Genomic DNA, 18,102 nt, shown 5'->3' with positions numbered 1-18,102 from the left:
CAGGTGTGATTTTGGCACATTCTTCCACACAAGGAACGTTTTGGGAACCTCTTCTATGAAGTCTGATCTTCAGTACTTTCCATAGATTTTCAATTGGATTCAAGTCGGGTGATTGACCAGGCCATTTTTTTTCTCTGAAACCAATTGAGAGTTTCCTTGGCTGTGTGTTTGGGATTATTTTCTTGCTGAAATGTCCACCCTCATTTCATCTTCAGCATCCTGGTAGATGGCAGAAGATTCATATAAAGAATGTCCAGGTTCTTTTCTCCATTCATCCTTCCTTCAATTATATGAAGTCTGCCAGTACCATATGCTGAAAAACAGCCCCACACCGTGATGTTCCCACCTTTAAACTTCACTGTTGGTGTGGTGTTTTTGGGGAGATGTGCAGTGCCATTTCTCCTCCAAACGTGGGGTTTGCTATGACATCCAGTTCAGTTTTGGTCTCATCTGATCAGACTTTATTCTTCCAGAATTTCATTTGGCTTGTCCAAATATTGGAACTTTAAACAAGCTTCAACATGCTTTTTCTTTAGCAGTGTAGTTTTGTGCAGTAAGCGTGCATAGAGACCATGTTGGTGGAGTGCATTACTTATTGTTTTCTTTGAAACAACTGTACCTGCTAATTCAAGGCCTTTCTGAAGCTCTCTGTGATCCTTGGTCTTTGGACAACTCTTCTGATTATTCTTTTGACTCCCCTGTCAGAAATCTTGCGAGCAGCACATGGTTGTGGCCTGTTTAGTGTGAAATGAAGTTCTTTCCATTTCTGGATTATGCCCCCAATGGTGCTCACTGGAACATTCACAGTCTCAGGAATATATCTGTAACCAATGCCATCAGTATGTTTTGCAACAATATGGTTGCGAAGGACTTGTGAGAGCTCTTTGCTTTTAAACATCATGAGATGCTACTTGTGTGATACTTTGGTAATGAGAAACCTTTAGGGTAGGACTACAAAGGCATTTTTGGAGCGATCCGACGCGCTGCGCAAAAACGTAGGCATCAAGTCAGATGCAACAGAAATCAGGTAAGTAATAGCATTGTTGGATGGTGTCGCAGCGTTGATCCGACGCGACACCACTGTCGGATGCAGACGCTGCGCACTGTGTCTGCATCTGACAGTCGTGTCGCGTCGGAACAACGCTGCGACTTCATCCGACATTTGTATATCTTACCTTATTTCCGTCGCATGCGATTTGACGCCTGCGTTTTTGCGAAGGGCGTCGGATTGTGCCAAAAATGCCTGTGTAGTCTTACCCTTATACAGGCCATTAATTAGGACTAAACCAGCTGATATTAATTGGCACTGATAGGGTGCAGGATTTCTAAATACTGACAGATTTCAGCAGATTTCTTGGCTTTCCATGACTTTTTGTACCTCATTTTCTTGATTTGTTGAATACTTATTTCCTTTGTCATTCCACTTTATTACACACAACTTCATTTATGAGCTTATTTGTTTTGAGTTCTTTGTATGTATGGATTACTTGGGTTGCTACCAACATCTGGAATAGATTTCATGGCAATTGCCCCATTAGAAATATACAGTGGAGAAAATAAGTATTGAATACATCAACATTTCTCTCAGTAAATATATTTCTAATGGGGCTATTGACATGAAATTTATACCAGATGTCAGAAAAACCCCAAGTAACCCACACTTATAAAGAATTGAAAACAAATAAGTCCATAAATGAAGTTATGTGTAGTAAAGTGAAATGACACAGGGAGTAAGTATTGAACACTTGAAAAAAAGGAGGTGCAAAAAGCATGGGGGCCAAGAAATCTGCTGAAATCTGTCAGTATCAGAAAGAAATCTTGATTGAAAATCTATGGGAAGAATTGAAGATCAGAGTTCTTAGAAGAGGCGTACAGAACCTTTAAATTTGAAGACAGCTTGTGTGGAAGAATGTGCCAAAATCACACCTGAGCAATGCATGCGACTAGTTTCTCCATACAGGAGGAGTCTTGAAACTGTCATTACCGACAAAGGCTTTTCTACTAAGTATTAAATACATTTCAGTAATAAAAAATAATTCCACTACAAATAACTTACATTTCTGAACTTATTTGTATGGATTACTTGGGTTTTCTACCAGCATCTGGTGTAAATTTCATGTAAATAGCCCGATTAGAAATATTTTTACTGAGAAAAATGTTGATGTGTTCAATACTTATTTTCCCCACTGTATTTACTGAGAAAAGTTGAAGTGTTAAATAATATTTTCACTGTTATATTTCTGTAGGGAAGTGCAAATATACACAAAAATCCTAGTGCAGTAACCTCTATAAGAATACAGAGGAGAGGAAGCATGGCATTACATGTAAATGTGTAGAGAAAATAACAATTATGCTATAAGAATTGAGATTGATCCATTATGCAATGTTGTTTATTTTTATGAAGATTCTGAGTATTCTCATTGAGTCTTTTATCTTTTAAATAATAAAACAGTATTAGACTATCTGGCACTCTCTTATCACTTTATGTACATGGAGTGAATCCGGAAGAGTTCTATACCTGTGGACGTTGTTTGGCCTCTAATTACCAGGCATCTGGGTAGTAGGTGATCAAACCATTAAAAGGACACCACTCCCATGCACATTTGAAGAAAAACTGCACTTTAACCACATAGTTATAATTTACAATTTCTATATATTTATAGAGGTTACTACACTAGGATTTTTGCGTATATTGGTGATTTCCTACAGAAATATAAACAATAAATACATTTGCTGCCTTACAGAGCATTTCTTTTTAGATGGGGTCGTTGACCTCCATTTGAAAGCTGGAAAGATTTAGAAAAAGAAGGCAAATTATTAAAAAATATACAAAATAAATACTGAAGACCAAGTGAAAAGCTGAATTGGCAATTCTATAACATACTTCAAGTTGAAGGTGAACCACCCCTTTAAGCTTCCTGTGTGTTTTTGTAGTTTGGGAGGAATCCAGAGGTAATCTACACAAGCACTGGGAGAACTTTCAGATTCCTTGCAGATGGTGCCCTGACTGGTCTTGAATCTAGGGCTCCAGTGCTGTAAGGCAGCAATTGCACCAACGTACTCTCCTTAGCTTAGTTCATTTATTTATGGCATCATATTGGCCTTGAACCTCATGTTATGTTAATAGCAATCCTAGTAAACAGCTATAGTGTGTACTCGCATTTCTTCCATTAAAATCCATTTAATCCGCATAAATTACCTGTTGTCTGCTTCAGCAGTGCTTGTCCATTTTTGATGGCTTGGTCCACATTCTTCTTCCTATTGATAATGTCTTCATTAAGTGCCTAGACAATATAGGAAATATAGTTGGTTCCAAATAATGATCCACCAAACCTGGCAGTGTGTTAGGTGTCAAAATTTCTATAGGGCAGTACAGATATTTACAAGGTAGGTAATCTCAATAGCGCCCTCTGCTGAAAGGCAGATGTTTAAGAATAACCTATTGCACATCTAAAACTTAACTTTAACAACTGTAGCCATCACAACAATGAAAAATGACAAAAGTGAGGTGAGAAAAAAAAACTATAACCAAATCATAACAAATAAATAAAGAAGTAGAATGTATACCATATGTTGTTTGTGTTGATTCTGCAGGACTTCCATCTTGTAATCCTTCACACAGACTGAATTCAGTCTGTCTTCTACCTCGCCCAACCAGTTTAGAACTTCCACCTCATCTTCTCCAAACAGTCTGGCATTGATCAGAGCTTGCCCAAGAAGGGTACCCTTTCTGCTACACAGGTCCTGCACTTCACTGTAGCGAGCCTGCAGAAACTCTAGTTTCTGTGACAGTCTCTCTTGCTCAGCTTTGGAGCAGAGGGCTGCAAGTGAGCCACCAAGCTTGTTCACCTGATGCATGGCAGTCTCATGGACTGTTATGTCACCCTCTAAGCTCTGCAATCCCACATTTGGCACACCAAAGATAAAAAAAGGAACAAAATAAATGAGAACAAAATTAATAAAAAGAACCAAGGAGTGAAATGTAAACAAAAATGAAAATACAAATGGATAAAGTAAAATCAAAATAAAACCTGGCACAGATACATTTGCTCTTTTATTGTTATTGAAAAACGTCACACCTTCTGTACCTTCAAGTAGCAAATTACAGACTCTTTTCAGGATGATCCTCTCCTACCTTGTGACGCTGGATCTGCTGCTGAATCTTTCCAGTCTGTGTGCCAATCGGCTCAGAATTAGCCAACTTCTTTTCTGTAGCTGAAAGCCAGTCAAATATTGGTTCAGTGGTCTCATGAAATTGTTTGGCAAGCACCAATATGTCTTCAAGATGTCTTTGCCTGTACAAAGTAGAACATATAACATTTGTTTAAAAAAACATCAGAGATGAGTGTATATGTTTTAAAATGAAGACTAGAATTAGAATTAATGTAACTACAAGTGCTTTACAGAATAAAGACAATCTTTGAAAAATATCCATCTACATACAGTTATGTTCAGAATAATAGCAGTCAACATCTCTAACCTGATCAATCAATGGTTTTGGTAGACATTATAGTACTACATGCCAAATAATTTACTAGTAGGTGTACTAGAGTGATAGAAAATCAACAGACCCAACCGTCATGACATACATACTGCTGTGCTGATTCTGTGTAATTGAATCGTTAATTGAGGCTTATTCCAAATAATAGCAGTGTTCAAAATAATAATAGCTTGTTCCAAATAAAAGCAGTGTGGAGTTCAATTAGTGAGGTCATTCATTCTGTGAAAAAACAGGTGTCAATACGGTCCTTATTTAAAAGGGTTGTTCACCTTCAAACAACTAGTTTAACTTTAAACTTAGATCTTGAAAAAACAGTAATAAATAAATAATGAAAAGTAACTGGAAAAAGTATTTATTTCCTGGGAACAATCTATAAACAACTGAACTGAAAAAAGTGTTTGGAAGGTGAGCAACCCCTTTTAATGAAGCAAGGAAGCAAATGTTGTGCATGCTGGTTATAGTGCATTTCTCTCTGAAAATCTGAATAAAATGTGCAGTTCCAGACATTGTGCAGAACTGTCTACTTTGTTTAAAATGTTGATTGGAGAGGGGAAAACATATAAAAGAAATGCAGAAAATGATAGGCTACTCAGTTAAAATGATCTCAAAAGCTGGAAAATGGCAACCAAAACCTGAAAGACGTGGAAGAAAATGGAAAACTGCTATTCAAATGAATAGAAGAATACAATTAGAATACAATTGTGAAGCCAATTGTCAAGAATACAATTAGAATACAATTGTGAAGCCAAGCTAATGGCATTCAAATGGATAGAAGAATAGCCAAAATGGCAAATACTCAGTCAACGATCATCGCCAGGAAGATCATAGAAGGTCTGAGGTTTCCTGTGAGTACTCTTACAATTCGAAGACGCTTATGTGAAGCTGATCTGTTGGCATTCAAATGGATAGAAAAATAGCCAAAATGGAGAAGACAATTATCGTCTCCAGAAAGATCAAAGGTGGTCTAAAGTTTCCTGTGAGTACTGTTACAATTAGAATTTTTAACTATTTTATTGAGTCTTTTCCAACAGCAAATTTTTTCGTGAAAATGTATTAATATGGTAAAAAAAAAGTCTGCAGGAATTTGGTCAGTGGAGTTTTTATAAAAAATAGTGAAACATTCTCGGACTTTGATAGAAAGTCCCCTTAAAAGTTTGGCAAATAATGGATGAGATGCAATGGAAAATCTATGTTACAGACCAAGTAAACCCTGACTGAGCAGTAACATTTTATTTCCTGTTATGTAATTACTAAAAATATGGTACCCAAAAAACTGCACCAGTTTAAAACAAACATGAATTCTACAGTGTCATTAAATTGGAGAGACAGATAGTTTAGATCACTGATAAGCCCAATATTCAGATTTCATGTAACAGGCCAGGATCTACCTACTTTAAAACTGGTGGAAGTAATTAAAAATGGATGTTCATCCAAGCAAACCTATACAGAAAGATATCCGTCCAGCATTAGTATCTTTTCCCACTAAAGATTTAAATAAACAACAAAATAAGTCCCAAATTTTAGCAGTGGCCAGAATTAACTTGGCAAAACAATGGTTACAAAAAACCATTACGACTCATGGGTCAGTATGGAATATATAGTATTTAACTACTTTATTAACTGACCATATGGACACACATACTGAAATATGGTCTGCATGGACATCAACGATTCTGGGGCTGCTGCTGCCTGAGGCAGCAGCCCAGATGCCGCCCCCTCTCTCTTGCTCCGCACTTAAAAATCAGCATCGGAATGCTAGATTGGGAGAAAGATTTGGGGCGTTCTATATCTCAACAAGAATGGTCACTAATCTGGAATACTGTTTCCAAAATATCCCCTAATACTACCATTAAAGAATCTACATATAAAGTACTGATGCGTTGGCACCTCACACCGGCAAGGAAACATCGCTTTGATCCTTCCACTCCCGATTCTTGCTTCAGGGGTTATACAGCAGTTGGGGATTATCTACATATCTGGTGGACATGTCCTTTGGCAAAGCAATATTGGGCAGAGGTTTATAGCTTACTTGAGCGAGTATTTCATACGCGTATAGTCCCTGAGGCCACTACGACTCTTTTAGCCTGCCCATCCAAAGGCCTCACGAAGCTCCAGAATACCTTGATGGGGCAAATCTTAGCTGCTGCATGAACCAATTTAGCGAAACACTGGCTGCAGCACACTATAGATGTTCATGCCGCAATTGCAAAAATTACAGAGACACAGAATCTGTTGTATTTAACGGCTTTATTAGCAGACAGGGTAGAGAAACATACACAAATTTGGGCCCCATGGAATGTGTTTCTACAACCTTGAGTAAAACAATGCTTTTGATGTATGTTATACTGAATGAAGTTGTACTGATGTGAACCAGTTGAAATGTTCTGTACTGAAAATGATATTTGCATTATTCTCTGTCAATGCATCTAATTTTGAAAAATAAAAGAGAATATAAAAAAAAAAAATCAGCATCGGAGCGGGTCAAAAAGGGGCGGCATCTCTAGTGCATTGAGCGCAATTAAAGTTACAAGAGGCAGCTTTTTGCCACCCCTTGTAACTGCCCGCTCACTGCCGCCTGAGGCAAGGTTCTCACCTTGCCTCATGGCAGGAGCGGCCCTGTGCATGGAACATCTACTCCATATTCAAACTGGTCTAGACCATCAGGAAAATGTACTGGTAGTTTGTTCTCCTTATCTTTTGATTCCCTATACTAATATTCCCTATTCACAACTGAAATTTGAATGTTGTAATTCCAGCCGTAATCCCAAATTATGATGCTATTACAATGTTTGTGCAATGGATTATACCTGTTCTTAAGAAAAAATGCATAAATGAAAGAGAATTAAAAAAAGGCTGATTATCCAATCACTAGCTCATTTATTTAAACATGGCTTGATCAAGAGTAACTTTTCTCTATAAGTCATTCTAGTATAACATTAAATTACTAGGGTTTGAACATCTGATGTAAAGGCAATACTATGCTGGTTTACACAAATATACATAGTTTTTCAAAAAGAAGCAGGCCAGATGATTTATGGTGCAGAGATGTTGCCAGTAATTACTGAAACTGTAAGCCTAGGCTGAAGACTGACTGTATTAAGACTGATAACAGCAATGCCAGCTAAAACCTTTAGTCATTGATTTAAGCTGTAACAATATCTCTGCAGTTCCTTTTTAAGTCCTACCTTGACTGAGCCTTCTGTAAAAGCAAAGTCCACCTCTCTGCTAGAATCTCCAACTGGTCGCTTATTTTTTCTCCATCTGCAGGATCAGCTCCCTCAGCAATTCTTACCCCTTCTGCCTGAATCATTTCTACTGTGGTTCTGCGATCATCCAGGAGACGCTGGAGAAGCTGTGTAAACCAAGCAAAAAATAAAGGAGTCTCAGTATTAAAAAAAAATAATAACAATGTACAGGACTTGGACTTACCTTTGGGTTTTGTGCTAAAACCAGGCATGATATTATTAGAAACACTTATGGAGAAATAGTATAACTGCACTAATGGAAAAATATGTGCAAGGCAAACCATTTTTCCTTGCATAAATAATTGTGTAAAGAACAATAAACACAAATCTCGCCACAAATCTTTGCCATGTAAAATATGTGTTTCTTCTTAAACTTTCACTGGAGCTTACTTACAAAGGTCTTCAGTGGTGTAAAACAACGGCATAAAATCTGGTGCTAAAATAAAACATGCCTTGATAAATTCACCATTTATTTTACACAGATTTTTACACTGTGTTTTAAGCAATTTTTGTTTTACACCACATAATAACTAGGCCCCTAATATATAAAGAAAACAAATCCAAATAAATAATGAAGACCAACTGAAAAGTTGCTTATAATAGGCCCTAAGGCTAAAACCCTCTTTATAAGCTGTTATTGTATTTTTTCTGTAGTCTACCTTCTGTTCTTGAATTTGAGCTTTCACCACTTTGTATTCTGCTGATGGAGGCTTTTGGTTGGCAATCAAGTCCTCAGTGTCAGTAAGCCAGCTAAGCAAAGGTTCCAGAGCATCCTGAAATTTCCCACAATGCAGCAATGCCTCTTGCAACTGTGTCACTCGCTCTGCCACCTGTGAAACAAGTAGATTGTTAGCTCTGCAGGTATTAGCAGTGTGTGTGTGTGTGTGGGGGGGGGGGGTGCTGGCAGCATTCACTTCTGAACTGCATAACACATTCAGCTTGGAAAAATAATTCCAGCCTGTACGAGTCAGATGGTCTCATCTCTACACCCACACACTGTCTCTTACAGGAAAATTAAATCTAAATCCTCCCACCACATTTCTGTGCAATACAAGGTGTCAGTTGTTTCTGTAAGTTATGTTGTCAGAATTCTGGAAAAAAAAATTTCATGCACCCAATAATTTGCCGATTCTGCACAACCATTTAAGCCACCTCAAAAAGAAAGGATCCGAAAATGGGACATTCCCACCTTCTTGTTCATGGTGTTCCATTTTATGTTCAGCTCTTCAATGTCGTGTTCCAGGCCATGAACATCACAGTTTTTATCAGAACTTTGTATCAAACCCTGGCCAATTCCATTCACTTGTTGTAACTTCGCTTGAAGAGAATCCACTTGCTCCTTTTGGAAAGCCTAAAAATAAAATAAGACAACTATTAAAAAAAGGATACAAAAAGTCAAGTTTCTAACTCTTGTAAACATACTAATGCTATTCATTCTATGTGAAGCACAGCTATCGGCATTCAAATGGATAGAAGAATAGCCAAAAAGAAGGTCTGAGGTTACCTATGAGTACTGTTACAATTAGAAGACTTAGAAGACGCCTATGTGAAGCCAAGCTATCAGCAATAATCCCCAGCAAAGTCCCATTGTTGAAAAAAAGACGTGCTGAAGAGGTTACAATTTGCTAAAGATCACATTAGCTGGCCTAAAGAGAAATGGAGCAACATTTTGTGGACTGATGAAAGCAACATTGTTCTTTTTGGGTGCCAGAAGTTGGTGGACTCCATACAACACAGATGTGCAGCAGTTCTCAGAAACACTGCTTATACAACTAAATATTAGTTCAGTGATTCAAAGGAAAGCAAAATCTTGAAATATTTTTTCAGTTTATACAGTGAATCTTTGCGTTTGTAAAGAAGAATGCAGACACTGCTATTTTTTTTGGAACAGACTAATATTGGAATAAAATTTGTATGTATGAAAATAAAAGCTATTATAAGGATTTTGAGCTTTATTCACTTTTTAAACACACTGCTATTATTCTGAACACAACTGTATCTATGCTTATTTTCATGATTATCATTGTATCTGCTTAAGTCATATTCACTGTATAATAATTAGGATTTTTAAAAGCATATTTATCAAATGGTGAACTCCATTGATAAATATGATTCAAAAAATCACATAAGAATGAACAGAAAGTGAGTTTTACTGAGTTGAGTTCTAAATTTACACTTTGATTAATCTGTCTAAAAGTGTTTGTATTAGCAGTGCAAGGAAACCATCTAAACGTTATCTTAAGTAGATCTTAAATAAACGAGACACTTATTTGTTGGGAATAAAAAAACATCATTTATTCCATTAGTAACTTCTGCCTTGTTGTGATACAAGCTTATTGAGAGGTAAACAGTGATCTAATCAATTAATCAATATTTTTGTTGCATTTTCGATGCACAAATCTCAGACCAGATCAGATCGGCAGAGACAGCGTTTCTCATTTGTAAGCAGAGCAGCCAGCACCCCCCCCCCCCGGTCACAGTTTTCAGTGCACATTTACACAAGCACGAGCATCCAGAGTGCCACATGGGGGTGCTGCCAGATGCAATCATCCCCCCCCCCAGGAGTTTCACCCCTGTCCCTAAGGAAAACACAGAACTCCCTTTGTGCTTTAAATTCCATGCCCAATATTAGCATATTCTGTAAGTCCAATGCTCATATTTTTTATATAGCTCATCAGCTCCTCTAACATGCAGGGGACCCTTGACCTAATTGCTAATAATAACAATATCAGAAAGTGCTGCACTAGTTTACAAATTAATCTGCATTACCCATCCCTTTGGAGTCCCGTTCTATTAAAGTTGTACCCTTGACCTATGGCATGAAATCGTTTCTCAGCAGGCCACCAGGGAAGCACTGGTAGCAAGCAAAAAAAAAAAAAAAAAATAATGAATAATATAGGTACAGACCAATATGTTTCAAGGAGAACTTAAAGGAAAACTATACCCCCAAACAATGTAGGTCTCTTTAAAAAGATATTGCATAACACAGCTCATATGTAAAACCCTGCTTCATGTAAATATACCATTTTCATAATAATATACTTTTCTAGTAGTATGTGCCATTGGGTAATCATAAATAGAAAATTGGCATTTTAAAAAAACACGGGCCGCCCCCTGGGATCGTACGATTCAGTGTGAACTAGGGATGCACCGAATCCACTATTTTGGATTCGGCCGAACCCCCAAATCCTTCACGAAGGATTCCGCCGAATACTGAACTGAATCCTAATTTGCATATGCAAATTAGGGGTGGGAAGGGGAAAACATTTTTCACTTCCTTGTTTTGTGACAAAAAGTCACACGATTTCCCTCTCCGCCCCTGATTTGCATATGCAAATTAGGATTCGGATTTCGGTTCGGCTGGACAGAAGGATTCGGCCGAATCCTGCTGAAAAAGGCAGAATCCTGGCCGAATCCCGAACCGAATCCTGGATTTTTTCGTTTAAAAAACTGGTCGGGAGAGGGGTCTGGCCCGGCTGGGGCCCATTAAGGGTCAGGGCCCACCGGGTTTTTTCCTGGTTTCACACCGGGCCAGTCCGACACTGGCCACAAAGGCCCGGGCCTAAGGCGGCAGATTACTAGGGGCGGCATGCCACCAAGTCAGCTCCCCAGTGCTCCAGCACATTTGTGCGCCCACGAGGGGTTGCGCGGGCGGGTGCTAGGACCGCATGGCTTGGGGGCGCCCGTCTGGTAAATCCAGCTCTGATTATAGGGCTACACAGGCATAGTTCCTTGCAAAAGGCAAGGCGGGGAGTTTTAAATGGAGACAACAGCACGTAAATTATAACACTTTGCTCAGTCGGGTACAGACATAATTTTATTCAATCACTGTGTCCAACAAAATAAACATACTTAAGCCAGACACAGAGTCCTACTTTTGTTATAAAAACATGATATACCTGTGCCATAACATACTAGAGAATAATGTGATAAAGCATAAACTTATTTAGAAAGTCAGGGAATACAACCAGAGTCTTAATTGTTATGACTCTCTTTCCTGATTCCTTTTTTTTCAAAAGTCTAGTCTTGAAACTCTACCTTTTCTCATGGGAGTCAATTTTTCACCAAAATTCTAATTATTTTGAATCCTACCTGATTTTATTGTTTTATATCAAACAAAACAAAAGAAAAAAAGCAATAAGACACATGCCATAAAAGTAATTGTGTTTCTGTTACATAGCATTTAAAGAGATTACATTTACATAATATGTTGTTTAGTAATGTAGCTGGTATACCCATCATTTATAGCATTGTTCAAGTATCCATTCACCTAGAGGGGAGTTTAACTTCCCCAACTCCTATTAACAACTAGGGCTAATTACACCATAGTCTGCATAAGGTCAACAGGTTTATAACTTTTGTTCTGTATATGTTCTAATTCACGTTAGCGAGCCATGACCCCCCCCCCCAGCCCGCCTCCCATCATAGGCTTAATCCTACCTGCTTTTAATGCAGGTGTAGGATCTGTATCCAGAAAGCTCAGAATTACGGAACGGCCATCCCCTATAGATTCCGTTTTATCCAAATTTTTAAAAAATAATATTTTTCTCTGTAATAATAAAACAGTACCTTGTACTTCACTCCAAACGAAGATATAACTAATCTTCATTGGAAGCAAAACGAGCCTATTGGCTTTATTTAATGTTTTACATGATTTTCTAGTACACTTAGGAGCAGATTTATCAAAAATTTTCTGTGATTTTTTCCATGATTCAATTTTTTTTTTTGCACCGAAACTCACTTATTCAAGATATATTTTCTTTTATTCAAAAACATGATCAATTTGAGTTTTCTTGGGACGTGAACTCGATCATTAAAGTTTTTTCCCTGTCGTTTTTCATTAGAATGTTTGATATTTGGATTTTTTCATAAATATCCAAATATTCTAAATTTGAGTTTATTCGAGTTAGAAAAACCCTCACAAATTTGATTCTTGATAAATATTCACCTAAATATTACATGTGTGAATTAGGGGTGGGAAGAGAAAATCATGTGACTTTTTGGAACTAAATAAGGAAGTAAAAAAAAAATGTTCCCACATATGCAAATTAGGATTCACATTCTGTTTGGTATTTGGCCGAATCTTTCATGAAGGATTCAGGGAATCCCAAATAGTAGATTTGGTGCCTCCCTAATATATATATATAGTCAGGTGATCCCACTGGTGGCTAATAAAAGGGCAGCCAAGTTTGAAAGCAGCAAGTAAGTTGCAGGTAAAACTTAGTCTCTTTGTAAAATGTATAATGAAGCAATAAAATTCTTAATGAATCAGATGAAAATTGAGCATAGGACTGGCCAGATGTGGGATGACTTTGACGTAGTTGGCCAGCTTAAACATATTGCAATATATGGACAAAAAATCCCTGTTTTGTTTAAAGGGTAAGACATTTTCCAGTAGCAGTATGCACAAAATGTCTCTGTCTTAAATATATTGATAATGGGTTGAGTGCAGAGGACCTCTTGTATTTGTCTATATGTATTTTGTGGTCACAGCCTCATTGTACCCCCGCCTAATGGTTTTAAAAATGAATGGTGAGAACAACTTTTCCTTTTTTGTTTTATATACCGTATATACTCGAGTATAAGCCGAGTTTTTCAGTCCCCAAAATATGCTGAAAAACTCTACCTCGGCTTATACTTGGGTCAAGCGCAAAAACGGTCGCCGGCGTCTAAGAGTAGTCACGGGTGGCTAAAAATAGTCGCCGGCGTCCAAGAATAGTTGCCAGCGTCCAAAAATAGTCTCCAAGAATAGTCGCCGGCATCCAAAAACGAGAAGCCGGCACCTCCAATGGGAGCAGAAACCCTAAATTTTTTGATTGAAACTTACCAGAAGCTGCTGCATTTCTCACCCTAGGCTTATACTCGAGTCAATAAGCTTTCCTAGTTTTTGGAGGTAAAATTAGGTACCTCGGCTTATACTCGGGACGGCTTATACTCAAGTATATACGGTATATATATATATAAACAGTCTATAGTGGTGCACTCTCAATATAGGGCAGCCGCCTGGGTGCTGGTTATAACATAGCATAACAATCCAAAAATACAAACCGCACTCCAAGGTCTTGAAATGGTGAAAAAAGTGAAAAGTTTATTTCAACGTTTCGGCCCACCTACTCGGGCCGTCTTCAGGAAGTGAAAACCATACAACACAAGTGCCAAATTTATACATGTAAAATGGCGCCACCCTTGTGGCTGTGACATCATCAGTGAGCGCCCTTGTTGATAAATTAGACTATATGTCTTAACATTATTAGCCATCAGTGACAAATAAGTACATATGTAGTTTGCTAGTGAGGGTATAGTGACCAGTGCGTAATGTTGAAATTTTTTTTAAAAACATTAAAAACACTCTCCAGAGCAACACCTTGTTGCCTTCTATTTATATTGTACTATACGTTTAAACTTACCCCAGTCAGAGACAGAGGAGGGCAGGCCCTTCAAACTTTCGCCCCGATTATGCTTTCCGCATGTCAGGTACAATGACCGGTCCGTGGTGTATGTATCCCTTGCGATGGACCTATTAGCCGCTGTTATCTCGCTGCTGGTGCGTCGGTTGCGATGGTAACCCCTCGGATCGCGGAACTCACTCCTTCGTTGCATTGTCTACACACTCCCTAGACAATGCAACGAAGGAGTGAGTTCCGCGATCCGAGGGGTTACCTGGTACCTGGTAACCCTTGATGTGGAAAGCCTGTATTCCTTAATTCCACATAATATAGGAATCCAGGCATGTGAAGAGTATTTAGCAAGCAGAGGTCTCAAATATAAAGAACAAACTCATTTTGTAATACAATGCTTACATTTCATTCTAAATAACAAGGTATTTGATGATCAATTCTATAGGCAAATACGGGACCAAAGTGCGACCCCATCTACACCTGCCTGCACCTATGACGATGGGAAGACAACCAGGTCCAGGATATTCAGGAGGCGTGGGCAGGGGAGCACGCCCTCCTCTGGCTACTTTATGTGGACAATATACTAATCCTATGGAAAGGTACAGTGAATCTCCTCACCAAATTTGTATGTGAATTGAACCATAATCATAAAAATATAAAGCTCGCATTAAACTACGATCAATGAGAAGTGGCTTTCCTTGAACTTTTAATTTATTAGGAAAAGGGAGTTCTTCATAAAAAACCTATAGGAAGCCTACTGCGACCAACACCCTATTGGCAGCTAGCAGTCATCATCCCTTGTCCTTGATAAAAGGCATACCCATTGGACAGTTCCTCCATATTCGAAGGAACTGTACAGATGAGAAAACATTTGAAATACAGGCCAAAGAACTGTCAAGCAGGTTCAGAGACAGGACATATGACAACAGCATGATTGAACAAGGCTATCAAAATTCAAGACTGTCAGATAGATCGGAATTAATTTAAAAGCAAAATAAAAAAACAAGTGAAACCTCCTGTAGGTTTATTACAAATTACAACTCCCAATAGAACGATATCAAAAAAGTCCTTAGAAATAATTTGGACATTCTTTTGGCGGATTCAGAATTGCAGGAACTAGTGGGCCCATACCCCAAATTAACGGCCAAAAGAGCGCCTTCATTGAAAGATAAATTGACACGTAGCCATTTTGTAGGTACAAAACAGACACAAGCCACTACTTGGCTAGGGAAGAAGGCATCTGGGTCTTGGATTTGTTGGAACTGTAAAGCATGTAAATTTGTCAAAAGATGTTATCACTTTAAACATCTTAAAAGGAAACAAAAGAATTTTCCAATTTATAGCTATATTAACTGTAACGACAGCAGTGATTTATGTTATAGAATGTACATGTCCTTTAATGTATGCGGGAAAAACTAAACACGCCTTGGTCACGAGGCTTTTAGAACATATAGGGGACATAAGGCGGAAGTCGCCTAAAAGCTGTAATAGAAGCTTTAAAATGTATGGCATTGAACACATTACAATGGGGATTCGTGGAGGAGATATCGATAAACTACTACACACTACTACATATAATATGAATGATAGCCATTGTGAACTGAAGTAAGATGTTGGTTCAGTGTAATTTTGAATAAAGCATAAATGTATCTTTTTCACTGCACTATGTAACTTTTGTGATGATCGCTTTCCAGTAGCAATTATGAAATATTTCAGTTGTTATAATTTTTGTTTTTCATGTCTTAACTCATAGGAGTTTGAAGGCTCATTAGCATATGAATAGGCTTGGAGCTACATTAGACGCCTCCAGCTAAGGCTGTAATTCAGCCCGAGGAAGCCACCTGTGGCGAAACATATGTTGGCGTTCTATGGAGGAGTGAAAGAAAGTTGCCTGTCTGATGTGCTGAGGTGCTGCTAGTAACGCTAACTCTCCCCTTTCGGCAAACCCGATCGCTAACGCAATACTGAGGCCGCTAGACGAATGCGGACCCGGAGGAGCAGTGATGTATAACCCTTAACACTGCACATTTCACCATGGGGAAATATCCGCTTTAGGAAACGAGATGCGGCTTTGAGTTTGACTAGTATTACAATGGGGCTGTGCGGCAAGCTTGAATGAATGTGACCGCACTCAGTAGGGGATCTATAGCGTGTGGACTCGGCGAGGTGATTAGCCTCCCACTGACTTCGTATTTAAAACACAGACGCACATTTATCTCCCAAGGCAAAATTGACTTTGCAATATTGCAGCTCCCAACCTTGGGCTCATGGATTGTGGCCATTAGTCAAGGAAGTTTTTGAAATGAAGACTCAAATCAGCACAGGCACTTTATAACCTCTCCTTTCTATTTTTATTGTTAACAGAAACTGGACTGTTTTCATAATTCATCAAAATGTATTCAGTTTTATTGGATGGTCTAATGAACTATTTACATTTAATGCAGTCTAATCAATTCATTATATGAAATGCTATAATTAATGATTCACTGTGCATAGAAGCAATTTAATTAATGTGTAGCACATTTATTAACTTAAAATGGTGTTTAATAAATTAATTAATTTTATACATAAAATACTAGAATCATTTAATGTCTGAATATGCATAGTTTAAATTAAAATTATTTGCAGCATATGGATTAACTTAAAATAATACATCAATTGTTATTAATAATGAATTGATTTTGGGTTTGGTAAAGGTGACTAACAGAAATGAATTGTTTGAATTAAATGTAATGAACTTTTTTAAAATTATCTACTGAGTGCAAATTGAGACTCTTTATTCATTTATAAAGCTACTTTACTGGGCCTGTTTCAGAAACCTATTTTTTTTCTCTGGGGGTGGAAGCACTCTAAACCAATATATGTCAGCCTTGAACACGTCACATTTGCTTTTGGAAGAAGATTAACAAAATGTCCTCTGTGGGAAATTTAATTTGGCTCAGTTGTAGATCTGGAAATGTCTGCAAAACTACAGGTGTTTAAAGCAGAGAAACCACAAAATGATGTAACTTATCAGGGAAAACCATTCAAAAATATACAAACCAAAAATATGCTTTTCTTAAACAGGATGCATCCTGGGGTACACATATAATTTGTTTTTATCCCAAAACAAACTCACCCCATAAGCAATAAATTTAGGATAGGGCTATCACAATACAGGACAAAAGCCAAGGTGACATATTCCTTTTTCTTTGCAATAATAAAACAGTACCTCATTCCAAACTAATATATAATTAACCCTTATTGGAAGCAAAACCATTGGGTTTATTTGATGTTTACATGATTTTCTAGTAGACTTAAAGATCCATATTACAGAAAGATCCGTTATCTGGAAAACTCCAGGTCCTGAGCATTCGGTATAACAGGTTCCATACCTGTACTTAAAGAACATATCTTAAAACTTGATACGTATCCAAGTATTTATCAACATATAGCAAGTCCTGTGGTTTGTAAACACTGAACATTATTTATTGAGACGATTGAGTGCCGACAATCCAATAACAAATCAGGTTAGAGACAGGTTATTTTATCTTCTTTTTTTACATTTCTAGATGATTTGTTAGCTAAAGAGATGCCCCTCCTCATCTCCAGCAAATGTACTGCGAAATTAAATCTGTTCTACCAAATATGGGGTAGATAATTAAAGCATTATGAGCTCTATGCCCTTTTTGTTCTGTACACTGCCTTTAAGTGTGAAAAAAACAGACTAATGATATTTTACATAAATGCATGCTAACCAAAACACCATGCCTAAGGCTTGCATAATTCCCTAAGCCCTGCCTTGCCAGTTGTTCCAGAAATCCATTCCACACAGTCAATATCTTTTCTACATAAGATTACTTCTCAATGTTACACTACAATTTCCTTTATGTATCATCTTGTTACAGCTTCTCCTATAACACCACACTTGAAAGCTGCTGAGCCTTCAACACTATATTCTATTTGAGTTTCTCCCCTA

General features: G+C 37.8%; 1 protein-coding gene across 22 annotated transcripts in view; it reads right to left on the bottom strand.

The window, feature by feature from the left end:
* macf1.S (microtubule actin crosslinking factor 1 S homeolog) overlaps window positions 1-18,102 on the bottom strand; it is a 162,286-nt gene that overhangs the window by 34,876 nt on the left and 109,308 nt on the right. For 17 of the 22 annotated variants that reach the window (XM_018241763.2, XM_041584060.1, XM_041584058.1 and 14 more), the window contains 6 exons: window positions 8,936-9,097; window positions 8,406-8,576; window positions 7,687-7,853; window positions 4,136-4,295; window positions 3,568-3,894; window positions 3,200-3,284 (listed from right to left, as the gene is read on the bottom strand). In XM_018241763.2, the coding sequence (XP_018097252.2) occupies window positions 3,200-3,284; window positions 3,568-3,894; window positions 4,136-4,295; window positions 7,687-7,853; window positions 8,406-8,576; window positions 8,936-9,097 (1,072 nt within the window). The remainder of the gene's footprint in view (window positions 1-3,199; window positions 3,285-3,567; window positions 3,895-4,135; window positions 4,296-7,686; window positions 7,854-8,405; window positions 8,577-8,935; window positions 9,098-18,102) is intronic. The other 5 variants (XM_041584066.1, XM_041584067.1, XM_041584071.1 and 2 more) reach the window with 1 other exon arrangement.

This window comes from Xenopus laevis, chromosome 2S, assembly GCF_017654675.1.
Source record: "Xenopus laevis strain J_2021 chromosome 2S, Xenopus_laevis_v10.1, whole genome shotgun sequence".
NCBI lineage: Eukaryota > Metazoa > Chordata > Amphibia > Anura > Pipidae > Xenopus > Xenopus laevis.
This window is presented reverse-complemented; position numbering and strand designations above follow the sequence as displayed.